General features: G+C 24.2%; 5 protein-coding genes across 10 annotated transcripts; 3 read left to right on the plus strand and 2 right to left on the minus strand.

The window, feature by feature from the left end:
- The first annotated feature begins 148 nt into the window (after positions 1 to 148).
- Positions 149 to 10,709, plus strand: LOC107996889 (Golgi SNAP receptor complex member 1). Of its 3 annotated transcripts, none has more exons than XR_001765891.3 (6): positions 149 to 384; positions 942 to 1,117; positions 1,176 to 1,357; positions 1,456 to 1,524; positions 1,650 to 1,972; positions 10,377 to 10,709. XR_001765891.3 is itself a non-coding variant. In XM_017055209.3 (5 exons), the coding sequence occupies exons 1-5, from the start codon at positions 351 to 353 to the stop codon at positions 1,885 to 1,887; spliced, it is 699 nt and encodes a 232-aa protein (XP_016910698.1). In that variant the 5' UTR covers positions 149 to 350; the 3' UTR covers positions 1,888 to 2,245. The 3 variants fall into 3 exon arrangements, 1 of the variants encoding a protein (XP_016910698.1); XR_001765890.3 differs by lacking the exon at positions 10,377 to 10,709 and adding an exon at positions 3,737 to 5,545; XM_017055209.3 differs by lacking the exon at positions 10,377 to 10,709 and having other exon boundaries at positions 1,650 to 2,245.
- Positions 2,419 to 13,684, minus strand: LOC107996852 (protein strawberry notch). Of its 3 annotated transcripts, none has more exons than XM_062077939.1 (19): positions 13,500 to 13,684; positions 12,628 to 12,853; positions 11,945 to 12,026; positions 11,752 to 11,859; positions 11,455 to 11,682; positions 11,009 to 11,131; positions 10,711 to 10,851; positions 10,255 to 10,622; positions 9,872 to 10,124; positions 9,445 to 9,770; positions 9,099 to 9,379; positions 8,660 to 9,024; positions 8,513 to 8,581; positions 8,165 to 8,453; positions 7,691 to 8,074; positions 7,026 to 7,592; positions 5,865 to 6,178; positions 5,629 to 5,760; positions 2,419 to 5,543 (listed from the first exon to the last, which is right to left on the minus strand). In XM_062077939.1, exons 2-18 carry the CDS (start codon positions 12,628 to 12,630, stop codon positions 5,654 to 5,656), a joined length of 4,008 nt encoding a protein of 1,335 aa, XP_061933923.1. In that variant the 5' UTR covers positions 12,631 to 12,853; positions 13,500 to 13,684; the 3' UTR covers positions 2,419 to 5,543; positions 5,629 to 5,653. The 3 variants fall into 3 exon arrangements, with proteins under 3 accessions (XP_061933923.1, XP_061933924.1, XP_061933922.1); XM_062077940.1 differs by lacking the exon at positions 13,500 to 13,684 and adding an exon at positions 12,928 to 13,080; XM_062077938.1 differs by lacking the exon at positions 13,500 to 13,684 and having other exon boundaries at positions 2,419 to 5,548; positions 12,628 to 13,073.
- A 1,050-nt stretch (positions 13,685 to 14,734) lies between these two features.
- On the plus strand, positions 14,735 to 17,848 carry LOC107997274 (histone-lysine N-methyltransferase Set8). Its single transcript, XM_017055749.3, has 6 exons — positions 14,735 to 15,095; positions 15,732 to 15,928; positions 16,170 to 16,293; positions 16,370 to 16,740; positions 16,807 to 16,997; positions 17,067 to 17,848. Exons 1-6 carry the CDS (start codon positions 15,032 to 15,034, stop codon positions 17,275 to 17,277), a joined length of 1,158 nt encoding a protein of 385 aa, XP_016911238.1. The 5' UTR covers positions 14,735 to 15,031; the 3' UTR covers positions 17,278 to 17,848.
- An 815-nt stretch (positions 17,849 to 18,663) lies between these two features.
- On the minus strand, positions 18,664 to 21,762 carry LOC107996485 (reticulocyte-binding protein homolog 1). Of its 2 annotated transcripts, XM_062077943.1 has the most exons (9): positions 21,649 to 21,762; positions 21,318 to 21,571; positions 21,129 to 21,236; positions 20,977 to 21,042; positions 20,754 to 20,869; positions 20,338 to 20,616; positions 20,054 to 20,261; positions 19,736 to 19,956; positions 18,664 to 19,654 (listed from the first exon to the last, which is right to left on the minus strand). In XM_062077943.1, exons 2-9 carry the CDS (start codon positions 21,363 to 21,365, stop codon positions 18,769 to 18,771), a joined length of 1,932 nt encoding a protein of 643 aa, XP_061933927.1. In that variant the 5' UTR covers positions 21,366 to 21,571; positions 21,649 to 21,762; the 3' UTR covers positions 18,664 to 18,768. The 2 variants fall into 2 exon arrangements, with proteins under 2 accessions (XP_061933927.1, XP_016910044.1); XM_017054555.3 differs by having other exon boundaries at positions 21,318 to 21,720.
- Positions 21,763 to 21,840: 78 nt separating this feature from the next.
- Positions 21,841 to 26,979, plus strand: LOC107997091 (putative elongator complex protein 1). Its single transcript, XM_017055493.3, has 11 exons — positions 21,841 to 22,707; positions 22,784 to 23,281; positions 23,433 to 23,647; positions 23,736 to 24,142; positions 24,217 to 25,294; positions 25,387 to 25,580; positions 25,645 to 25,909; positions 26,044 to 26,180; positions 26,256 to 26,410; positions 26,479 to 26,542; positions 26,604 to 26,979. The coding sequence occupies exons 1-11, from the start codon at positions 21,841 to 21,843 to the stop codon at positions 26,663 to 26,665; spliced, it is 3,942 nt and encodes a 1,313-aa protein (XP_016910982.1). The 3' UTR covers positions 26,666 to 26,979.
- Positions 26,980 to 27,010: the final 31 nt, after the last annotated feature.

Below are 27,010 nucleotides of genomic sequence, written 5' to 3' on the forward strand. Positions count from 1 at the left end.
ATAAAGACAATTAAATACATATATTTAATTTAATTTAAATAATATTTTTATTTCTAAAGGATTTAAATCATTTTAAAATGTACTTTTCTGTTTTCTTTTTCTTTTTTATTTATATAATGATAAGATAATACAAAATTTTTCGTGATCGTTTCATGGGAATGATCCTTGTTTAAGTTCTTTCGCCATTTTTTGTCTTCTATCTGTAAGTCTATGTATATGTTGGTTAGGTATATTGTTAGGAAACTACTACGTCTATCATCTGTTCCGTTAAGCTATGTTACTTATGTCGTATATATCTATCTACATATCATAGAAAAGGAACTATCGCGTTCGTGCTTTACGAACAACAAATGGCTAACGCATTAGATGCTGTCGATTGGGAAGGTAGATTTCCTCCAATATAAATATCACTTTCGTTCTTTATTTTTTATTTAAAATTAAAATTTTGATATTAAATGCTAAAAGATCTTGCAACAAGTAATATAATGGCTTGTTTTGACATATGTCATTCTACTATTAATTTACTTTTCTTTATTACATATAACAAAAAATACGTTATTATTTTATAAATTTTTGTCAAAATTTAATAAAAATAAAATATTTTTTTTTATATAAATGTTATATTAAAAATATTTTATTTTCATTATATTAAAATGTAAAACTAGAATGTAAAAAATATAATTTAAATAATTATATTATTAATATATGTAATTATAATTTGAAAATTGATTTTGCACTTAGATTTTTATAAATCTAAAATTACTTCATAATAATTAAAATCTCATAATAATTAAAATAATAAATAATCTCATATAAATCTTATTATTAATATCCCTAACCTCATTGAGAAATTTATCTTTTTCTAACAAGTAGAAAAAATATAATTTATTTTTATTATTGCTTGTACTTTTTGATATTATTAATTTCATATTTAATTTTAGATCTTAGAAGGCAAGCAAGACATTTGGAAAATGAAATTGATGCTAAATTGGTAGCATTCAGTAAACTTGGTGTTAATACTGGAGCTAAACTTGTTAATAGTGATGAAGTACCTCTTTTAGATGAAGAACATGTCTTTGAAAATATGGCTTCTGAAATAGAAACATTACTTGCTAAAGTAAGTTTAAATTCTAATGTTAAATATTGCAATGATTTAAATTATATATTTGTTACAGTTATTTTCTATAAATGAAAAAATGAGTAAATTGCAACCAAATGGTGCTGCAATGTTACATACAATGCAACGTCATAAAGACATATTAAAAGATTATAAATTAGAATTCAATAAAATTAGAAATAATTTTGCTGCAAGAAGAGATAGAGAAGATTTATTAGGAAGTGTTCGTAAAGAAATCGAGTACGTATATCTACTTTTTTTATTTCAAATTATTTTATTATTCAAATTACTCGTTTTTAAATATTTAATTAAGAATTTATAAATTTTCTATGAAATAGTAATTACAAAAATGTGAGTGGATTAAATCGACGAGAAATGTATATGAAAGAAAATCAACATATTCACAAGTGAGCAATGATTATTATACTAATTGTTTTATTATGATTCATTCTATTACTTGTACATAATATAAAGTACCCTGTTTGTTACATTTTTTGGCAAATATAAGATTAATAAAAATTTTCTTTTTCAGTTCGGATCGTTTGCTTAATGATCAAATAAGCATAGCAATGGAAACGCGCGATCATTTGATGACGCAAAGACAAACATTCAAACGTATACAAACCAGATTAAATGACATGTCAAATCGATTTCCAGCAGTAAATAGTTTAGTGCAAAGGATAAATCTACGTAAAAGACGAGATTCACTTATTCTCGGCTTTATTATCGGATTTTGCACATTTCTCATGTTACTCTATGCTTTTCACTAAATAATATTCTATACCAAAGTACTTCCACCTATAAGGATATATAAGGAATTAGTGATTCATCAATGGGAATGCATACATAGACGAGGTATTTGGTGATATATTTACTATATATGATGAATAGCAAACTAAAGGTGAAAAGCGCCTTGATTGTGCATGATTTATGAGTAAGTGAACTCTGAATGCTTGAATGAATGTTTTCTCGTTTTTACGAGTTAGAGAAAGTAAACGAGAGAAAAAAAAAATGTTAAACTGTACAGTTTTTTTTATACATAACATAAATCGTGGATGATATCATGTAAAAAATTTTAATCCACACTCGAAATGTTAATTTAATAAAAGTTAAAACAAATGGTGAAAATTTTATGTATTTACAGACTCATTTGTATCTTTTTTTTAATTACCTATGTACATGATTATTCTATTGTTTTAAAAACAAATTTTTTTTATCTTTTTGAGTAAAAATAGCAAAAAATAATAAAAAATCAAACTTAAAACAAAATCAAGATTAACTAATCGCAGTATAGACTGATATTTATATAAGATTTTTTATTTGCTATTAGTATAATTCTATGCAAGTACTAAGTTTGTGCTTGCAAAGAAAACAATTTACACATCTTTTTTTCTTACGGAAATCCACTGTATTTTATACGCCTATGAATCAATATGTTTCGAATGCTTTTGCGATGTAACATATATATTCAAAGCAATAGGAGAAAAAAGTAGCAAGATGCACAACGATTTCTATTCTTGAAGTTACAACAGAAGAAAATAACGTTAATGCAAATATCGTAATTATAATTAATAGTATATAGAATGGGCTTTATCGTTCGAAAGATCAATTTTTGTTAATATTACTTTTTTTTCAATTTTTACTAAGAAGTATTGATTTTACATACACAGAAAACATTTATACATGTATATATACACAAATACGTACATATATATATGTATATATGTATAGCATCATTAGATTCTCTCATTCAAGTTCACAAAACACAGCACATTATGAAAGTAATCGTTTGGCAAGACGGTGCCTGATTTCCACGTATACTAGATACCACATTTATAAATTACATCTTGTCTGTAATAGGAACTCAAGTAAGAATTGTAAAAATATCGAATATAAGGTACACGTGTGACCTGCTTTATATTCTTTAATATATATATTTACACTTTGAAAATGTTATAATCACAAATCACTTTCAATATTCGAATTTTTCATTAGTAAAGAGTTTCATTTTCATTTTAATAAAGAATCTTTATGTTTAAAAAGAACGAATATATATAATGTATGAATATAAAAATTGGAACTTTATATAAACTGAATAAATACGCGAAATTAATTATATGTAAACGTTATGAAAAATAGATAGCAAATTAATTAAATGAGGAATTTCTGTAATATACATATTAATAAATAATTTAGTAGATATCCTGTATAATACCAATTTTATAGAAAAAGATATAACGCAATAAGAATATTCTTATTTACGTTATATGAATGTATATTTTACATTATTCCTTTTTTTCTTTCTGTGTGTTTTCTTAATTTTCTTTATAAATGCAATATGTAGTGTATCCGTAGAAACAGTATTTTTTCTCTCGTGGATCACATCAAAACGATTCTTTGCAATAAGAATAGTTACAAAGACAAGAAAATATTCACAAGACAATTTTCGGTTTCGCAGCGTCTCAACATGTAAACGCTTAATTCGCATATCCTTATATATTTTTAATTGGAATTCTACTTAAAATTAATTCTTCGATTTTTTCGAAATATTCTATTTATCATCTTTTTCGATTGGATCTTCTTTTCTTTTTTTTTTTTTATTTCTATTTTTTGTTATAGATCATAAATTGTGAGATCCATTTATTTAGCTATCGAAACTCGTCCAGGCGTACAAACAACAGACATCTACTCAATATACATGCGAATTGCATGACTACTTATGATTTCTGAATATAAATATACTGCCGTATGTATCGTTCAAATCTAACTTTTAATGCTGACTACTTATAAATGAAGAATATTAGGAGACGAGGTTATACATTTTTTTTCTTATTACATAAGATTTTTAAAATTATCCACTTATTATTGTAATAATAATGTCGGTCACAGTAATACATTTTATATGTATATATGTGTATATATATATATATATATATATATATATATATATATATATATATATATACACATATACATATATATATATAAAGAAATATATATGAAAAACAAATTTGTAAAAACATACAAGAATTACACTATCTTGGCACTTATTTCATAAATAATAAACATTAGTTTTAACATAAAATTTATAGAATAATAATCTCCTTTTATTACCTCGTTCCTTCATCTCCTTGTAATAGTAATAATAGTTTTGCAGTGAAGATACTAGTACTAATAATAGTAGCAGTTGTGTAATAACATTAATGATAGCAGTAGCAATGGTCATTAATTAACTATTCAATGAATTCAACGATCAAACAAAAGGACTGGACAGTTGCGTATACATTTGCATATATTCCAGCGAAAATCGATTGCTTGTTGCACTGTTTTTTCTATATCATTCTAATACTACTTTATATATTTTTTTTTGGGTTTTCCTTACTTCTATTTTGTTAATCAGTCACAATATATATTTGAGTAAGAAAACCCATTTCTATAACTAAGATTTTAATCGATTCTCACTGAATGTTTAAATTTGTTCTTCAAGATATGATTAGCATAAAATATGATTCTTAAGTTATATGTATTATTATAGCTTAATTTTATATTTCCACATAAGAATCTTACTTCTCTCCAAATTTGATAAAATTTTTCATAATACACGAAAGATAAAGCTATTCCGCATAAATTGAAATTTTCCTATAATATAATGCAGGGATAGAGATAGAAATAGAAACAGATGAAACAGAAATAAACAGACGAAGACAAGCAGAGAGAAAGAGAGAGAGAGAGAGAGAGAGAGAGAGAGAGAGAGAGAGACTGAGAGAGACTCTAACTGACTGACTGACTGACTGACTGACTGACTAAATATCTATGTCCAGTGATACATTTTACAAAACAATTGTAATATTTTTTTTCGCATACAAAAGGAGTGACAAATTTACTTTGCATGTAATCATAATTATTATAAAATTATAGACTTTGTTATTTTCTTTTTTTCTTGATTCAATGACACGAAAAACAGATAAATGAAAAATAGAAAAAGATTCATTCCCGTTAACGTCTAACTAAAAAGCGGTGGGATCTATTAAAGTTTAACAAAAAAAAACAAAGAAAAAAAAAAGAAATATGTTAGCTACTTAATAATGTTTTTTTGTTTGATCGGGATGTAATAGGTATACAAAGTATACTTCGTTGAAATGATTAAATTAAAAACGTTAAAGCCTAACGAAAAAATAAGTTTCGATCTCATGAAATTCATAGATTGGAAATATTTATGCACACGTTCGTTTCACTCGTCATTACGGCAATTAAAATAAAGTTATAGATCCAACTTTCGAATCTATATACTTATTAATTGATATAATCAATTTATATCTTTGCCGTGCATTTGCAAATGCACCCTCTTCTTTATCTGAATTTTGTCGCAAGACTTAGGAAGAGGGATTTGTCCATGTTATATTCACATTAATCGCTTCTTTTGGTCCTGTTCTTAATAAAAAATAAATATTATAATTTTTCCATATTTTTCCAACAAATAAATTTTTTTTTATTAAGACTTTATTACTTACCTATAAAAGCGAATTAATGAAATGTTCAAAATGTAAGTTCTTCAGTATTTTCAGCATCAGATGATAATTCTTGACGTAATATTTCCATACATGATTTCGGAATAAGAGTACCGACTATTTTTAAACCTTCATCTATAATAAAAAAATAAAAAAAAAAAATAATAATTAAAAAAAATTGTAACAATTCCTTAATTTTAATTTTGAAAAATTATATTTATATTTTCCATAAAACTTACCAGTTCGTAAGCGTACAACTTGCATTTTAGTATTATGAGCAGAACGTGTCGCAAGAATGCTTTCAACTCGACTCCATACACTTAATACCGAACCTGATAATACATTATAGGAACGTCTTCGAAGTCCAACCTCACAATCCATACCAAGAGTCGCATTTTTACAATTGCCACGCCAATAAGCGTGTGAACATGTATCTACAGATGCTTCATATTGTTGTGACCAATGTGGTTCTGCTTCATCTGAAGATACTTTCTTATATTTTTTCTCTAATTCACCTAGAGTTTCTTGTCTTAATTGTAATCCTGTATTGGGTCTTTTAACAAAAATACAAATCAGAATAGAAACAAATTTAAATTATTAATCATTTTCTTTTATAATAGAATTCCATTTATCTGAATTAATACCATTACAATACTTGATTTATGGAATATGTTTCTAAATTCTAATCTAATCCATTTAATACAACACTTATTATTATACATTATTATACTTATGTCTTATTTCTTTCTTAATAATTTTTTGCTTTCTATGTAATAATTTATTCTAATATGAATAACAATCAAATTCAATTAATCATAATATTATAAAATTTCTAAATATATTAGATTAATAATAAATATTATATATTAAACAATTTTTTACTTCAAAAAAAATTATCATTTCTAGAATATAATGCACAATCAATAATTTAACAATTTACAATATATTATTTCTATAATATAATTTTACGAATGTAATTATACATATTCCAAATTGATTGGAATAAAATACATATATACATCAATAATGAAATTATTTTTTCATATTTAAATAAATAAGCAAAAAAAAAAAAAAATTATGAAAATTACACAATTATAGTACTATATATATATATATATATATATATAATATACTATTATATGCCATTATATAAAAATTATATAAAAATTATAATATTATATATAATATATATATAACATAATATATTATATATTATAATATATAATTATAAATTATATATAGTTATAGTTTATATATATTATATAAATACAATATTATACAAATAAGAAATAGAAAATTTATGGATTCCTATTATCTGATTAACTTAATTCTTTGTTTTATTTTCAGATTTTAGATAAATGGAATTTTACTTTTACATTATAAGAAAAAAAATACTATACCTATAAACCATATATAATTGATCTTTTTTACTCTCAGATTTCTTTTTTCCAGTATCCACTAAAACTGCAAGAATTGCCGTTTGCTTTCCATTACGAATCTGATGACTCAAATAGAATCCTTCTTTGGATCCTGTTAATTCAGAACATTTGTCCATCGATTCAGCCCAATTCATTCCACGTTCGACATGAACAACATGAAGTTCAGTTGGTGCCTTTCCAGTAGCATGTTTCCGCAGAAAACGATACAATTTAACTCGTTTTACATTCTCACCAGATGTACCAAGATCAAGAATACCCATATCAAAACGACCAGTTTTTTTCGCTTGTGTTACAATCGCGTTTAAAGTATCAGTGAAATATTTAAATAGTCGATTTTGTAAATCAACTGGCATACCAAGAATACGATTTAAAAATTTTGACATGTTGTTATAATCTTTGTCCAATGTAAGTACGCCCGGTGTACTCTCGCTATTGCAAATCAAACCAACACCAACTAATGCGTCAGCTACGTCCTTAAAGAAGTCTCCTTGATAATCTTGTGGTGGTGGTACAAGCGGTGGTTCATATCTAATATTTCATTTTATAAAAAAGTATTTATTTAATTTATTAAAATATATTAAGCGATATATAAATATATCTTATAAGATATAAAAAAATATACGAACTTCATTATAGTTCTCATTGTTGCCTCAAGTGCTGCACGTCCATATTTGTTATCAATATTGAATTGTGAGAGATCTCTAGTTTCTGTAGCCCTTCTATCACCATGCGTGAGAGCCCCGAGACTTTCAAGACGTTTTGCAACAATAGATGCAAATCGTCGTTCACCAGCTAAATCCGAAATAAGAAATATGTATTCCGGCGCATTGACTTGATTAGAACGATGTGTTCGTCCGAATTGCTGTATTGCTCTATCTGCACTCCATGGTAATTCAAGAGTGATATGCACACGTCGCATCTGATTTCTCGCTCGTCTATCACTTTGTAATGATATACCACTACTAGCTGCTTCTGAGATAATAGCTACTGTTTTTTCACCATCCATAAACCTATTACAATATTGAATTATTCAAATTTATTTGTTTAAAAGTAGATTTTCTTTTTAAAATATAATATTTAAATAAAAATTGATTGTATACCTTTGTTTCTCAGTTAAATTAAGAGTTTCTAATGGTACATCCACTTCAGATCTGGATTCGTATTGAATAGTACCATCTTCTGTTTGAACAACTCGTCCTTTCCTACCAGTCATTTCAGCAACATTTTCTGGTCCACCAAACTCATCGATTAGTTGATCTAAAGTATTTGGTGGTAATCGTTCTCCCAATTCTTCAATTTGCGATAATAATTCTTTCTTCATAGTATAAGCACGTTCTACAGCATCTCTTGATGGTGCTCGATTACGTGTTGTTCCGGCTCCCATTGGACCTAAATAATTTATAAATATATATAATTTAGAAATATTTTTAACAACATGAAATATATACCGCTTCGTTTCTTCACTGGTTTTTTTTGTTTTTTGGCGCCTTTCTTCCTTCGTCTTCCATCACCTGAATCTATAATGTAAATAATAAATAATTAAAATATTTTTATTTTATATTAGAATTGAATTTAATTTTAATTGTGATATTTACCAGAATCTGATTCACTATAATTAAAAGAAGAATCAGAAGTGATATTGCTCTCCTCATCGGTCTTGTGATCATCTTCACTCTCACTACCACTTTGTTTATATTCTGAGCCAGAACTATGTCCACCATTTCTTTCATCATCCGTAAAATCGTCATCAGACGGAAATGTACGAACTCTTTTTGAAGCCCGTTGAGCAGCCTGTCGTATTGGTTTCCTTTTACTTCCACTTGCAGAACCACCTGCACCATCAATATCATCAAGATCATCTAATCTTTGCATTTTCGATGGTTCAATACCAAGAACTCGTTGTATGTGATTACGATCTGATGCTGGAAAATGTTTTTCTACTAATGTTTGAAGCACTCCTCTAAAATAAAAAAATTCATGTAAAAGATAATTTTTTTGTATTTAAATATGTAAAAAATTAAACGATAAATTTACTTTGCAGTGGAAACGAAATCGCTCAATTCACCATCATCGCGTTCTAATTGTTCTAACGTACGAGCTTCACCAGTAGATTGTAAACCGATAACTACGCATTTTCCACACTTCACGGCTTCTCGTGCAACTGCTACAGCATGTTTCACTTTAGCTGCAATGCACAGATATTTAAAGAAACGTTGATGAGATGACCAGAATTGTCCCCACATAGTTTTTTTCATACGATTTTCGGCATCTAACAATTCTGCTGATTCTTGAAACCTATGCATTGCTTCAACCCACTATAAAAATTTATTATTTAAGAAATTATTATTTATTAATTTAGAATTTTTATTTTAATACTCACAAGACGAACAGAACGATCATAAATGTCAGTAAATTCTTTGGATAATGGTACTTCTTCTATTTTAAAAGCTACACCATGAAAACTAAGTTGTCGAGCGATGTACATGCCTCGAAGTTTCATGTCCATTGCTACTATTTCCATTACACCAACTCCACGCTTCTCCACAGCAGTAATAAAATCATTGAATTCAGGAAATGGTGTTCCTTCACCCCACATACCTAATCGAACCATATAGGCCATATTACGGGGCTCAGAAGCACCCGTAGCACTGGCATATACTACTCTAGCTTTGGGAAGCTTATTCTGCAACTCTAAGACTGTTAAACCTAGAATATATCAATAGAATACATCAATATGATATATATTAAATATGATACTAAATATATATGTATGTTTTTAATTTAAATAATATATTTAATACATATACCTGTTTTTGTAGGCTTTGAACTTCCTGTAGGACATAAATTTTTAGCCCGATGACATTCATCAAAAATAATTAATCCATCAAAATCTTCACCACACCATTGTAAAAGCTGTTTCAATCGACTCTTATATTTTCCACCACTTTGAGAAGATTCTCCAATTAGAGCTGAATATGTACTAAATATCACTCCTTTCTTTACGTTGCCATTTACTGCCGACGAAATTTTTGCGTACTTAAATTTGTTTAAAGCATGAACCTAAAAATATAATTCATAATTTATATTCAAAATTAAAATTATAAGCAATTAATAATTTATAACATATAATATAATTTATAATATAAATATATATAAAATTGAATAAAATATTTTTAATTTAAATAAATACCTCAATTTTTGATGCACCGATATCGTTTAAATCACGTTCAGCATCATATTTAAGGTCATTTGAGACTGATACCCAAATAGCACGTTTTCTTCCTTTCAAATAATTTTCAAATATAATTCCAGCTATAGTTCGTCCTTTGCCGACTCCTGCACCATCACCGATAAGAAAACCAGCACGCGTACTATCTGGTAAGAGATGTTCGTGCTGTTGGGACGCATATGTTATTGATTCAAGTTGCAACGCGGATAAAGCTCCAGTTCGTATCGTTTCTTCAGGAATTGAAAGTTTATACCAAACATCTGTTGGTTCAACACTGGATAGTGATGCAGTTTCCACGACAGGATCTGGATGCTTTCGTCCGAGCTTAACTATAAAACATTATATTAATTCGAAAATTATATAATATCACATAACATATTTTACATAATATATCAAAAATAAAATTAAATAACATACGTTTGGTTGGCATATAATCAGAATATGTTTCCGCAACACCCATATCTTCATCATCCACTTCTTCTTCTTCTGGTATAGTTGGTTGCATATTCATTTTTGCAGGATCTCCAGAATTCATCCATAATTGAGCTACACCTTTGCCTACAGTAATATTTCAAATTAATATTATAACATTATAATTTTACTATATAGTAATTAATAATATTAAATTTATTATAATTGATATAATTAGCGATATAAACGATATACTTTAATTTCTAACATATTAAAAAATATTAAAACTATATATGAACAATACCTGACAATCCAGCTGGCCAATTTGGGTGTAAACCATTTTGGTTTAACAATTGCACAAGAGGATTAACTCCCATGTTCATTCCAGGCATACCCATAAAACCACTCATTAAGCTCATATCCATACCTAAAATATATATAATAATATAAAATTGTTTTTAATAATTTTTTTAGAAATTGTGATAACAATAGCATTATTTAAAATAATTATAATTAAAATATAATAGTTAATTACATTTATATTACCATTATTAATGTTATATACAATACAATGGAACAATAAACATATAAATTCATTATACAAATACATTTTGATTGCAAAACAATAATGTATGTGCATAATTAATTTGTACATACATAGACCATAATATATTGTTTCTTATTATAAATAAAATGAATTAATTTGATGTTAACATTAAAAAGAATTAATAAAAATTATTTTATACTTACTTGGTGGAAAAAAGGCTGCAGGATTAAAACCTGCAAGAGTTGCTAACCCTGGTGGAAAATATGGTCCACCAGCAGCAGCTAACTGACCTAATTGACCTAATTGGTTTGCATTAACAAAACCAGGTGGTGTACCCTGTGATCCTCCTACACGTACCATTTCATAACCGGGTGTTGCTGTCTTAGTTACCAATCCACCAGGAATTTTATTACCAAACTTCTGATTTAACACTATTCGAAAAATATAATGAGATCAAGAATATATTTTTTTATAATACTATTTATTAAAATGGTTCTTACTATTCAATGCTCCTTGTCCTTTAGCCATAACATTAGATGGTGCATCTGCAGGCTTCTCATCTTTAATATTTGCAATTCCAGTAGCAGTAGCAAGATCTTTACCACCACCTAATGAAAATTGTATTAGAATATATATATATTTTTTATTGTTTTTTATAATTATTATCTCTCATTCAAAATACGAAATATTTACCAGGTACACCCATGTTATCGGGATCTTCATCTTCATCACTGCTGCTATCTTCATTCATTGCGTCCTTATCCCTTTTAGTTGACTAAGAAAAATTTGCTCAATGTTTTTAAGGCACATAATATCATTACTATGTGTTAATTTATTATTATTCAAAAAATAAAACCATTATTTAAATTATTATCATCATTATCGGCATCCTCGGATTATAATAAAACAATGGATCAAGCGTATATTTCAATATATTTTTATATTTGATCCATACTTTGTTTTTTTCATACTTTTAAAATATCATGTAATTATCTTACTTTTTTATCCACAAATATAAATATATATTAAATCTAAAAACAAAAATGTCGAAAACTATCGTATATACCGATATAATACCGTGATTTATATTTTGATTAAAAAAAAAAAGTGAACAAAAAAGAGAAAAAAATAACAAGGATGTCGAGATTATAAACTTGTTTAACTTCAGGAAAAAGCGGGAGAGATATAAAACAAGGAGAGGGAGAATCATATATTATTTAAAATTATATTAGGAAGAACCATATATATTCATGATACACAATCATCGCATCTATAGGTTAGTCGTGCTAAGAGATGCACAAAGAAATACGCATTGCATGAAAGAAGCGCGCTTTCTTCTAAATGTATCAATGAAACTACTGTAAACAAAAGCTCACCATGACAGAAGATTCCTTTAAACTCCTTGCGATTATAGAAGAGTCAAGGTAAACACGATATCTCGATGGAACACCGACGATGAATAATTATCTTTGCTGTGTAGTCGAAGATGCTGACTATGACAGTGCACGAGACACTTTTTTTCCTCCCAAAGAATCTTGTGTGTCGTGTCTCGTCAAATGGACATCATTCAATAACAATTGAATGGCTGGTGAATTGTGCGAACTAAGAAATCACAGTGTAAGAACTTACTGTGCGTTTAAATCGAGCCATTTATGTGATTTAAACCGAATATATACTTAAAACGCGTTCGCCAAACACGGCTGCCGCCATCTTGGCTTTCGCCCGGCCCACGGTGCACCGCGATACAAATACAAAAACACACGCGCTAACTATGGCTGCTGCTTTCGGAATATGATCATGCAACGTTGCCAAATGTATTCATTTAAGGGGACATTCTCAGGAGCGCGTTAACTAAAAAATTACCTTTCTTTCAAAAAAATAATTGATCAATATATTTTCTTGGATTCAATTAATAGTATTATTTAATAATCGCAAAATTAGGTAGATATTTGAAAAAACAAAAAATAAAATTATATGAAAGCTTTCAATACGAATAAAAAGAGCAGAAAATTCTGACATCTATCGACTATTTCGTAACTACATTTTTCATGACAATGCATGCAAATTTAAAGCGAACAGTGAAACATACGAAAATCGGTGTAAATGATATTAATAAAGCTTTTAGACGTAACATGCAATTCTAATAGCTCGAAATAATCTCAAATGATTGGTTGTCATATATTAAAATAATTTTAAAGTATTTTTTTTAATTAAATAAAATTTCGATTGACGTATTTATTTGTAATACCATTTAAATAAATAGTTTGTCGATTTAGTTATTCTTCTGTAGTTTGTAGTAGAAATCACACGTCACTGTAACGAAAAACACAAAAGAAATAGAGAGACAAATTTTTGATACGTGATAAAATGAGTTCTACAATTTTAATAATTGCTTATATGAGCACGTGTAGTTCTAAATCACAATGAACAGTAAACAAACCATGCATATCGCGTATCATGTGTTCGTAAGCGCGTGGTTACACTTAAATGAAGCATTCAGAAACTTGGCAACGCTGTCAAGGCGCCGCGCTGATCGTTAGTTGATTTAAAGTATCCGCGGTAAAAAGAAAAGAATACATCAGCTAATTCTATACAGAAATGATGAATAATACGAATTTTAATAAATTTAGATTTGTCTGCGAAAATTAAAAGATTATAAATAGCCATTTTACTAAAATAATATGTGTTTATTTAGTATTCTGCGATTGCTTACCTAAATCTATCTAAAAAATAACATCGTTCTAATACGATCGATCCGAGCTTCGCGCCGCTCACGGCGACATCTAGCGACAAATTCATATAACTAAATAACATAAGAAAATTATTTGATTTTGTTAATTTAAGTCGTGAATATAAAATATAAATACTTAAATTTATATATTTAATTCATAAAAATATTACTGATTATAAGACATTATCTTTTTTTATCTTTTAATTGTTTTATTTTAATATCTTATTTAAATATTTATTTATTCAAATTAAATTTTTTTTCAATACGATATTTATAATATATATTCTCAATATAATAGTATTATATATATTTTTGGATATTTATATATAAATAAATAATGATTTTAATTATATATATATATACATATATTTAATATATTTAAAAGGAAATAATAATAAAAATATTATGCATATTTTGAAAATATTTATTTAAAATTTTTAGCTGAATTTTGGAGTTTGATATATTTTTAATATAAAAAAACATGCAAATTAATATCATGAAATCATACTTTATGAAATGTACATAAGTATGTAAAAAAAAAAAATAAGTTTATAAAAGCTTATAAAAATTTATGCAATTATTCAACTATCAATTTTTAATTAACTGATTAATAATAAGTTATTAAAAATAAATGATAAAAATAAAAAATAAGCAAGAATGTTTATAATTAATATGTAAAATATATCCAAAACAACAAATATAATTTAATATGCAAAACATATAAGTAATATCTAATTTAATAATAGTATATCCTAGTATAATATGCAATGGCGGCATATCCGGTGTATTATTTCAATGTTGTTTGTAATTTATAATTAATGGTTCGCGTTCTTGAAAAAAATGCTTTAAATAAATTAATAAAATTGTTGATTACAACGATAAATTATTTATTCTTCGATTTTAAATGTTACTTTATATTTATATTTATAAAACGAATGTAAAAAAAAAAATAGTGAGTGTGAAAATTCGAATTAATAAAAATCATTTATATTAAGCATACTAGTATCGAAGTAAATCGAAATGCCCGTATCGCATAACTAGAATTTTGTATGAGAAAAATAAATTCAGTATTTGTTCATTATATGAAAAAATCAAGGGATAATATGGTGAAAGGTAGGAATATGATTCTAAAAAATTCATGTACACTTTCACTGAAGATTTTGTTTCAATAATCAGGTTATGTTTTGATAGATTTCACTTCTCTCTCCATTTTGAATGTTATCTTGTAAATGCTAATTTTTCAAAACTTTATTTAATTCATATTTAATTTGTTTATAATAAATTGTCTTAAATTTTTATTCATATATATCAAAATGCATTTTTAATCATTCAACAATATATTCGAAAATATATTTATAAATTAAACTAAATTTTCTTTTATGAATATTTTATATTTTATAGTTTATTGATAACATTTATTACAATTAATTGTTTTTAATTATAAGATAAAAATATAATATAATTCTTATTGCAATAATAATTTTACGAAGCTTCAGAAATCTTAGATATTAATACGCGCATGTACTATGACAATATAATATTTGTGGATACATATATAATTGTATATATTTTTTTTAAATATAATAATTAAATATAAAACTTCATTAATGACATAATATATATAATTCAATATATATAACAAAAGAAAAATATTAAGTTAACTTTATATATCTCTTATATGTTATAATTTTTAATATTTTTATATTCTGAAAATTTATGAATTTTATACATATCTTAATTTAATTATAGGACGACGAAAACGTATACAAACAAAAAACACAGGTCGTACAAAAGTTAATGTTTTATCCACTCAAAACGACATAAATCAATCACCAATGAAAAAAGAAACCAAATTAGATGATAAAAATGTAAAAAAAGTTAATTCAGATGAAATTCATTCAACACATAAATCACCTGTATGCATAAGTTCCTTTTTTTATACACAAGTATGTAATTTATTTCAAATATTGTGAAAATTATATTGATACAAATATATATAATTATTATTTATGTTTAAATTATATTCATATATTTTTAATTTATTTTTATATTATTATATATATATACATATTATTCATGTATTTTTTATATATTATATGAATATATATGAATATATTAAAAAAAAATAATTTTTTTTTATTAAAATTATGAATAAAATATTGTTTTAAAATATGTTTTAAAATATAGATTACAGATATTTCTAAAAATAAAACTTCTATAGTGCCTATTGAAGAAAGGTTTTATAGAAGTGAAGAAATCAATACAGTACAAAATGATATTCTTACTGATGTTGGTCATTTTAGAACAGATGGTAATATCTAATTATTGTATTCTATATATATTTAATAAATATATATTTATATATTAATATCTAAGTAATGTTTCAGAAACACCCGTAGCAGTACCTATACATGGTCCATCAACACCGCACAGAATTAATATGCCAAATGATCAATGTGAAGATTTAGATGAAAGAAATGCAAATGATAATAAGCCTAAAAAGTTTATAGCTCCAACACTTCATTTAGAACAACAAATTTCAAAAAAACCTCCTAATCGTGGCCGTAGAAAATTAAATAATAATCAGTCTAATGCAGTTTATGCATTAGATTCTACAAATATCAAAAGTACAAATCATAAGCTTACTGATTACTTTCCAGTACGTCGTAGTGTCAGGAAATCTAAGAAAGCTGTATTAGAAGAAAAACAACGTGATATGGAAAACAAAGTGTTGTGTCAAGTAGAGGAAGGTTTAGAAGTAAGATAAATTCATAAAGGAAAAAATGATGTTGTCTTGTTATTCCATAAAAATGTTCTTTGTTAGGTAAGACATTTTGCTGGTAAAGGTCGTGGAATAGTAACAACGCGAGAATTTATGAAAGGAGAATTTGTAGTAGAATATATTGGTGAATTAATTGATCAAGTAACAGCAAAGAAACGTGAAAAAATATATGCACTAGATCAAAATACTGGATGTTATATGTATTATTTTCAACATCGTAATCATCAGTATTGGTTGGTATTTTCTAAATTTTTTCTAGAATTATTATAAATCATTAGTTATTTATAATATCACATTTTTAGCGTTGATGCAACAGCAGAAACTAATAAGTTAGGTAGATTAGTAAATCATTCAAGAAATGGTAATTTAATTGCACGAGTCATAGAAGTAGAATCAACACCTCATCTGGTACTTACAGCAAAAGAAAATATACCTATCGGGGTAGAAGTAACATATGACTATGGAGATCGAAGTCGCGAAGCTATTCGTCATCATCCATGGTTGGCATTATAGCGCTATCAATCAATTAATTACAATAGTCTGATATATTGTATAGCAAAATTCATTCATTTGATTTTGTTCCTCCTATGAAGGAACAATAAATATATAAAAAACTTTAGTTGAATTTTATGAAAAAGAGTACATAAAAAAGAAATATATTCATGTACTTTTGCTTTAATATGACACATGTATAATTATGCATTTCTTTATCTATATAATAAAGAGACAAAGAAGAGAAAATTATAGATATTAGATATCTTATAAAATAAACAGTATAGTTCAGTAGTTTTATTATATTTTAATTTTCATTTGTCAAAAAAGGCCAAATTTGTAAAAATTATTAAAGTTTATTAAAATTTTTAATCATATATTTTTTTAATGGCTATTATATTTAATTCATAATTATATGATATTTAATTATTATTTGTGATTATATGATAGTTTTGTATTGCAATTCAAAAATTTTATGTGCACAAACATGCGCGAATTTTTCATAATTTATGACAAATACTTCTAGTCATGGATTTAGTCTAGTATTAAGTAAAGTTGATATTATTAAACATCTCAAAAAAAAAAAAAAAAATACTAGACCAAAACTTTTCCTGGCTGAAGGATTTGTGATATACATGTCTTCTCTTCTTATTTTTAAATACTTAATTATGTACTTCGATCTCTGTATCAGAAAATTTATAAATTAATATTATTTTTTTTTTATTTGTCAATGTGTCACTGCCAAATTTTAAATCATGTGAAAAATAATTCATAAATTAATTTTAAAGATAAAAAAGTCATATGAAATAGTTTAATTAACAAAAATACAATTTCAGATTTTTTGAATATTAAAAGAACTCAGATATCTTAATTTCTTATATATTATATGCAAATAGAAAAGTAGAAAAAAAAAGAAAGAAAAAAAATATCTTCATGTTAAAAAAATAAATTATACATAATTGATTATATATTATAATTGTACTAAATAAATCTTTAAAAAACTTTATATCTTACATATAAAAATTTTTACCAATATTTCATCAGTATTTGTTTTATCGAATATAATATTTACTATTAATTTTAAATATATATTGTAATAATTTATATAATAAATTAATAATTCTTAATTATAACAATCTAACGTCGCGAATTATATTTATGCGATAATTTATTCATAGTTTTAGTAATACATTAGCATTTTTTATAATTATATGATACAATTTTAAAATTAAATTTAAATTTTAAAATTAAAATTTTATGTTGATATTAGTACAATATATATTAATCATTGTTATTATCAATAGTATTATATATAACATAAATTATACAAATATAGCTTTATTTCAATGAAAACCATAAAAATATATTATTTGTTCTGAATCTGTAAATAAATATCTTGATAACATATTCTTACTGAATATCATTATTTATTTTATTATTATTCAAATAAAAATAAGTTATAATTAAGTATATATAAATATATATAATAATAAATATATATTGCATATTTCGTTATTCAGATTTTATTTTGATCTCTTCATCTTCAGAATTTTCACCGCTACCTATAAAAGTTTCTTCTTTTACTTTTAAAAATGATGATAAATAAGACGAAAATTCTATATTTCTCGGTAAAGGTAATTTTTCTTCCATATTCATGTTTCTTTCATTTAAATTTTCTTTACTTTTATTATTCGATTTGGTAATAGGTTTTTCAAACAATTCGTTTAATTGTTGTTTTTGTATACAATCAAAATTTTTATTATCATTATGTATTAAAGAAAAAGTATTATATGAAGATATCGATTGAGACGTAAATATTTGGGGAATATCATTATTTAAAGTATTTTCCTTTATTTTATACATTCGTTGAAGCGCCTTTGATTCTCTTTCAGACATAGATTTTTTCTTTTCAACTAAAGCATCTTTTAATTCAGACATAAAATTCTTAAATAATGCTTTATCTCGTTTATAATTATACAATGATATTTCATCAGTTGCTTCATTTGAAGGTTTTAAATATTCTTCTTTAATATATTCTTCAAATACTTCATCTATAATTTCCGGTTCTGAATCAATTATGGATTGAATATGAATATTGGAATTTGCAACGGATACTGGAATATTTGTTTCTAAATGGTTAATTGTAATATCATTATTTTGCAATTTTACCAAAAATAAATTACTAAATTTAATAAAATCTTTCGCAGTTTCAATACTTTTTTGAGCTACTGTTAATTTTTGCATTGTTTTTTCCATATAATCTTCGTTCGTATTTTCAATTACATCGTTATCAATATCTTGAAGTATTGATAATACATAACTATAAGCCAATTGTAATTTATTAGAAGCTAAATACAAATGCATATATAAATCTTGCCATTGCGATGAATCTGGACTTCTAAAATAATGAAAATGTTATATAAATAATGTTACATATAAATCTTATTTAAATAAAAATATTTTACAAAAATTTTCTTACTTGTATTTATATGGTTCCAATTTAAAATTATAATAAGCATCGATATGTTCCGATAATTTTTTTTTATATGTAATTAAAGAGATATTTAAAAAACGAATAATATAAGCCAATTTTAATTCGGGAATTTTTTTATATGATTGTCGCCAAATATGATTATCGTATGCGATAGCTAACAAATGTAACATCTCAGATTGAGTAAGAATATAAGTATGATATAAAATCTATTTAAAAATAATATAATAATAAATGTTTAAATATTAAAAAATATTTATATAAAAATTAATTAGAATATATTTATTAAAAATATTTTAATTTAACCTTTAATTTTTGATAATTTATTTCACCATGTATTTCAAATGATCCACTTTCAAATCTTGTTAATAAATCTTCATTATAAAAATTTACTGGTAATAGTTTTATAAGAATTAAGGAAACATGATAATAAATGTAAGAAATATTTCCCAAATATTTTATTAAATTTTCCATTATAGGTGGTAAATATTTCAATCTAGCTGCTGTAAGATCACTGTTGAATTGAATATTATTATTAAAAATAATATTATATAAATTATATAATAATTTAATGAAATTTGAAAGCTTACGAAAACTGTTGAGAATTTTTCTCTTTATTTAATTTTATTTTATATCCATATTTTAAAATTTTCATTCCTTTTCTACAAACATCAAAGAAATCATTTTGTAAAGATACAACTGATTTTAAGTCCATATGTATTCTTATTCTTAAAAATTCCATACAACTAATATAATATAATATAGCTAATGTAAATAAACTAGTTGAAGTTCTATATTGAGTATAACAAGATATGTATAATGAAGATGATAAAATTGTACCAAATAAAATAAATTTAGATGTTATAATTCTGTAAAAAATTAATATGATTATTTTAATTTTTATAAATAAAGCAAATAAATTTTTATAAAAAAATTAACAAATTTTGCTTGTAGTTTAAATAATTTTAATTATTTTATATAATTTAATAAATTAATTATATAATACCTCCATGGTTTACAATCATATTTATCAAGAAAATTATATATTGCACAACCATGATCATTTAAAAGAATTTTTGTATTTAAAATAGCTTCCACTTGTTTTTTTGATATACTATCATCCTAAAATAAATTAAATTTTATATAAATAATATTATAATAATATATAAATATATATGTTACATTATTTGTATAATAAATTATATTATGCACATAATTAATAGTCATACCTGAATTACTTTCAAATACATGATATATAATTTTTTAAAAATGTTTTTTATATTGAATATAAAATCCTAAAAATTCGCAAAAATTTTTTTTAATATATATTATTTATAACATACATTATATATTAATTATTATTTTATTAAAAAAAACTTACGAATAGTTTGAAATATTTTTTTTCATTTTTTAATGTTAATTTTTCTATTGTTACACTTTCAAAGTCAGTATAACCTAATTCATATAAATGTTTATATAAAGATGAATTCTAAATAACAATACAAAATAAAATATTAAATAATAATATTAATTATTAATATTGATCAAGTTTATTATAAATTTTTAATACCTTTATAATAACATCTTCATCTTCATTATTAATATTATTAGAATTCATGATAATATTTATAATAATAATGAATTAATGTTTAAATAAAACCAAAATTGTAATAAGATATAAAGTTTCATTATTAAAATACACATTACAAATCTTAATCAATACATTTAAATTCAAAAAACATATTTCATATATTATTTTATTATTTTTTTATTGTTGCATATTTAGTTTGAACAATTTCATTTTTATTCTCAAACAATTTCTAACTATAATAATTTATATTTTAATTAATATTTTATAATTAATTTATTCTATTTAAAGTATAGAAAACTGTAGAACTAACCCCATTATTATTAGAACTACTAAACAAATCTCTACTACATAACTTTGCAATTGTGATAGGTTATAATTGTGTATAGGTATAGGTTAGTTTTGAAAGTACATGTTTTTATATATATTGCTTCCAATAAACCATAAAAAAAAATTCGTATACTTTTATATGTTTTATTTATATGTTACATATTATACATAAATAATGAGAAATTTAATAGTAACACAACGAGCTAGTCGCGCTTTAAATATATTAGAAAATCAAATTTCAAATTTGAATGATTTAAAAGTATTATATACTTTCAATTCAAATAATGATGATTTTTATATCCTTTTAAAAAATAAATTATATAAAATTCCATCGAATCATATAGAAGATGTAAATTCTTTTACTTTTGATGAAGATTTAGAATTCGTCAGTTTGGAATATTGTAGCATATCGCAAGTATTGTATGGTGCCTGTAAATCCGGTAATATTATAAAAATAAATATAGAATCCGGATTTAAATATGAATCGATAATTCATTTAAACATAAATTTGCAATGCATGAAACTAAGTCCCGATCACGAAATATTTGTATTAATTACAATTAATGATATTATGATTACAATGGTGGTATCTACCTTTCAAATAATATCAAAGATAGATTTACATGCACAATATTTTGGTCATAAGCAATTTGTAACTGTTGGTTGGGGTAAGAAGGAAACCCAATTTCATGGATCTGAAGGAAAAAATGCAGCAGTTGTTAAAATAACAGAAATTAATGAAAATAATCTGGATGATGGAATGTGTAGAATCACTTGGCGTGAGGATGGTTCATTATTTGCAGTTGGTTTTTTACACCATGAAAATAAAATTAGACAATTTAAAGTATTTAATAGAGAAGGTATTTTACAATATACCAGTGAATTTGTTAATGGTTTAGAAGAATCATTGTCATGGAAACCATCTGGTAGTTTAATTGCATCAACACAGATATCACAAAATAAACATATTGTTGCATTCTTTGAGAAAAATGGTTTAAAACATAGAGAATTTTCACTTCCATTTAAACCAAAAGAAATTAAAGTATATATTAATTTGTAATCATTATTATTTTTAATAAATTCAAATAATTTTTATTAATTTAGAATTTATGTTATAGGTAAATGATTTATTTTGGTCTCCAGATTCAGAAATTTTGACTATTTGGTATCAAATTCAAAAAGATTCTTCTTCAGTTTTACAATTATGGATGGAAAATAATTATCATTGGTACTTAAAACAATCTATTAACTTTCCTATGAATAATTCATTAATATGTGTAACATGGAGTGTTACATCCTGTTCTAAAAAATTGATTTTTTTAACATGTAAAGAACTTATTACTTGTGATTATAATTGGTCTGTTGATCATAGTAGAGGCACAACTATACATGATAAATCTGTCATTGGTGTTATTGATGGAAATAAATCATTAATGACTGGTCTTAGAATAGGAATTGTGCCACCACCAATGGCACATAAAACTTTAGAAATTGATGAATTCATAAATGCTCTTGTTTTTGCACCAGATATAAAAAACAAAACTACTTGGATAGATAGTAACACATTTTTTTGTGTTTCTGCCAGTAAGAAATTAATATTTTATAAATATTTAATGGTAAATATAAATAAATTATAAATTATTTATAATTATATAAATTACATAAAATAGAATTATATATTTTTAATATAATATTATTAAATTATATATTTCTAATATTATATTATTAATATATTTATTAATATATTTAAAAAATTCATTTATTTAGGATTCATTCTTATTAGAATATGAACATATAGGAACATATGACATTAAATGGAATGTTTCATTAGAATGTGAAAATTCCTTCTATAACATGCATCACTTTTTATGGCTTGATGAAACTAGTATTTTATGTTCATTGTCAATGAATGATCAAAGTTTTCTTTGTGTTTTAATATTAGATGCAATAAAAGATCCAATTCAAGGACAAGTAATATTAAGGTATATTCATGCAAACAATTTCATTTAATTTAAAAAATAGAATAAACTAAATTTTAATTAAAATTAATAGTTTTTTTCATGTTTATAGACAAATATATATTATGGATGGTTTAATTCAACATATAGTTCCTTCTCCTGATCCAAAAGAAGCATATATAATTGTAGAGAATTCTATTATAAAATATATAAAAGAAACAGAACTAATTCCAATCAATATACAATTGCAAGAATATACATATAAAGTAGAAATTGTGAAAACTAATACGAAGCATGCGATATTGTCTTTATATCATAGGAATTGCTTTGCAATTAATGGAGAACAAATTGCTAATAATATCACAAGTTTTTTTGTTCATTCAGAATTTTTATTACTCACAACTACACAAAATACTTTAATATGTATTAATTTAAATGAGAATGATTTTGAAGAATTAATAAAGCAGGATTTAACCATAAAACCATGGGAAAATCATCTTAATGAAAAGTCATTTTCAAGTATAGTAATGATTTATAATCAATTCTTAAATTAATGTTAATATTGTAATTAAGTTTACAATCAATATTTTCAGATTTAAATATTAGAAGATTAGAAAGAGGATCTCAGTTAATTGCTGCTATTCCAAAAGATTCAAGAACTATTTTACAAATGCCTCGTGGAAATTTAGAATGCATACAACCAAGAGCATTATCTTTATATATTATTGGATTTTATTTAGATAATTATGATTTTTTATCTGCATTTAATTTAATGCGAAAACAAAGAATAAATTTAAGTTTAATTTACGATCATAATCCACAAAAATTTATCGAAAATGCAAAACAATTTGTTGAACAAATTTCTAAAGCAAATTGGTTAAGCTTATTTTTATCTGAATTAACAAATGAAGATGTTACTACAACAATATATGCAAATTATTATCGAAAATATCAATTGAAATCAAATTGTGAGATAAATAAAGTCGAATTGATTTGTAATTTAATGAGAAATATTATGGAAGAAAGAAATAATAATAATCAGTTAATTCAACCAATATTAATCAGTTTAGTAAAAGATAAAAAAAAGCAAGGTATGGAAGCTGCATTATTAAAGATAAAAGAAATTCAAAAGTTGGAAGAAAAAATAACAAAAAATGAAAAACATATAAGTTCTGATGAAGCATTGAAATATTTATTATACATAGTAGATGTAAATGTTTTATTTGATATAGCTTTAGGAATGTATGATTTTGATTTGACTATGTTTATAGCTTCTAAATCACAAAAAGATCCTAAAGAATATATTCCATTTTTAAATAATTTGAAAAAACTTGATGAGAATTATATGAAATATTCTATTGATTTACATTTGAAACGTTATGAATCTGCTCTTGAACATATTTCAAAAGAATCAAACAGATTTAACGAATGTTTAAATTTAATACGTAATTACAATTTGTACATAAAAGCTTTAAAATTATTTGACAAAAAGAGTGAAGAGTATAAAGAAATAGCCAAAATTTATGGGGAATTTTTCTTAAAAAAACAACAGTATCAAGAAGCTGGAATCATGTTTCATAGGAGTGGTAATTTGAAAGAAGCTTTAAATGCTTATAAATTATGTGGTAACTGGCAAGATGTTATTATTCTATCTACTCAAATAAAGCTAAGGTTAATAAAAATTTTACATACTTATATAAAAAAAGAAAAAATAAATAAATTGTTGTAAATTTATAAATATTTAATATTAAATTATATTTTAGTGATATGGAAAAACATGTGCTTTACAAGGATCTCGCAGAAAATCTAAAAAATAATAAGAAATATGAAGAAGCTGCACATATTTTAATGAATTATTTGAAAGACACAGAAGAAGCTGTAGAGTCTTTATGTAATGGTAAAAAATGGAAAGATGCTATAAAATATGTACATGATACCAAAAATCTAGATTTAATTGGTAAGTTTACACTTTTAAAAATAATACATAAATAACCTTGTGTGTTAAAATTATTATATTTTAGAATCTCGTATAAAATCCAACGTATACGAATATGCAGATCATGCAATGTTTCAAATAGAAAAAAATAAACAAGATTTTCAACGACATAAATCGCGACTTACAATAGTCAGAAACAATATTTCTCAAAAGAATTTAAAATCATACAATGAAATAATTTGTGACAATGAATTAATATGTACTAAAGGCATTTCAGATATTCTTAGTGATACAAGTAGTATTGCTTGTTCAACTTTAAGTCAAAGATCGAAATTATCTACTTTATCTGGGTAAAAATAATTTAATTTTTCTTTATAAAATATATTCAACAAATATTAAAAATTGCACATATATATTTACTATTATTACTTAATAGTTCCAATTTTTTTAAATTAAACATATATTACCTATTTATTATTTTTAGAAAAAGCTATAGATCGAGTAAAAATCGTAGAAAACAAGAAAGAAAATTATTAAGTTTGAAAGAGGGTAGTATATTTGAAGACCTAGCATTGATACAAAGTTTGTATCAAATTATTAGCAATATATACAAAGAACAGAGTTTGTATATCTTGTAACAATCAATTACAATTTAAATATCGTACAAAAGTTACATGATGATATTTTTAATTTTAGATGATATATATGCATTAATAGAAATACTTGTTTACTTTGATGATGATGAATATGCTGAAAAAATACAACATTGCATGGAAGAATTACTTCTAATTATAGAAAAAAGTAAATCTGAAATTTGGAACAAATCTGCACCTTCAAGCCTAATAGAAATGGTATATATTAAGATATATTTATAACTAAATTAATTAATTATATCTTTTTTATATTTGTTATATTTCAGGAAAATGCAGAATTTATGATGTCTACGGATTCGCAAGGATTAAATGTTTGCCAAAAACTGATTGGTAAGTTATCCTTTTTTATTATTTAAAAAACTTTTATTTGAATTATTATTCAAATTTTCAGAATCTTACGTTATACGTCCACCAGAATCCAATTCTTCGCCTTGGAAATTGAATATATTTTAATATTTAATTATAATAAATATTTTCAAAAAAATATAATTGTAGATTATATTTTATAATTTTACAACTTTCCTACTTTTAAGGAAATACATTTATATCCATTTATTTTTTCATTTATTTAATAAATCTCTAAGTTATGCATTGTTAAAGATAATTTTTCTACAAGTATATATGAAATAAAATATGTTACAATAATTATTGAAGTTTATAACAAAGTTTTGCGAGACTAACTCGCAGCCTTATACTAATTTATCGATTTGTATTACAAAACAAATATCTCGATATAAGACTTTAAATATACATATTATAATATAATATTTAAATTTGTATAAGTGATATATGATACCC

Source organism: Apis cerana, linkage group LG8 (assembly GCF_029169275.1).
Source record: "Apis cerana isolate GH-2021 linkage group LG8, AcerK_1.0, whole genome shotgun sequence".
Taxonomy (NCBI): domain Eukaryota; kingdom Metazoa; phylum Arthropoda; class Insecta; order Hymenoptera; family Apidae; genus Apis; species Apis cerana.

Excerpts from the sequence above, each read along its gene's own strand:
- LOC107996852 (XM_062077939.1), bottom strand. Across the intron at positions 11,132-11,454 it reads TGCAGCCTTTTTTCCACCAA|GTATGGATATGAGCTTAATG; the intron begins GTAAGTATAAAA and ends TATATATTTTAG. Across the intron at positions 9,025-9,098 it reads GATTTCGTTTCCACTGCAAA|AGGAGTGCTTCAAACATTAG; the intron begins GTAAATTTATCG and ends TTTTTATTTTAG.
- LOC107997274 (XM_017055749.3), top strand. The coding sequence starts at position 15,032 with ATGAGAAAAATAAATTCAGTATTTGTTCATTATATGAAAAAATCAAGG. Across the intron at positions 15,096-15,731 it reads AAGGGATAATATGGTGAAAG|GACGACGAAAACGTATACAA; the intron begins GTAGGAATATGA and ends ATTTAATTATAG. Across the intron at positions 16,998-17,066 it reads CATCGTAATCATCAGTATTG|CGTTGATGCAACAGCAGAAA; the intron begins GTTGGTATTTTC and ends TCACATTTTTAG.
- LOC107996485 (XM_062077943.1), bottom strand. The coding sequence starts at position 21,365 with ATGAATTCTAATAATATTAATAATGAAGATGAAGATGTTATTATAAAG. Across the intron at positions 21,237-21,317 it reads ATGAAGATGTTATTATAAAG|AATTCATCTTTATATAAACA; the intron begins GTATTAAAAATT and ends ATTGTTATTTAG. Across the intron at positions 21,043-21,128 it reads AAAAATATTTCAAACTATTC|GATTTTATATTCAATATAAA; the intron begins GTAAGTTTTTTT and ends GCGAATTTTTAG.
- LOC107997091 (XM_017055493.3), top strand. The coding sequence starts at position 21,841 with ATGAGAAATTTAATAGTAACACAACGAGCTAGTCGCGCTTTAAATATA. Across the intron at positions 22,708-22,783 it reads TTAAACCAAAAGAAATTAAA|GTAAATGATTTATTTTGGTC; the intron begins GTATATATTAAT and ends TTTATGTTATAG. Across the intron at positions 23,648-23,735 it reads CAAGGACAAGTAATATTAAG|ACAAATATATATTATGGATG; the intron begins GTATATTCATGC and ends TCATGTTTATAG.
- LOC107996889 (XM_017055209.3), top strand. The coding sequence starts at position 351 with ATGGCTAACGCATTAGATGCTGTCGATTGGGAAG. Across the intron at positions 385-941 it reads AGATGCTGTCGATTGGGAAG|ATCTTAGAAGGCAAGCAAGA; the intron begins GTAGATTTCCTC and ends ATTTAATTTTAG. Across the intron at positions 1,358-1,455 it reads AGTGTTCGTAAAGAAATCGA|TAATTACAAAAATGTGAGTG; the intron begins GTACGTATATCT and ends TCTATGAAATAG.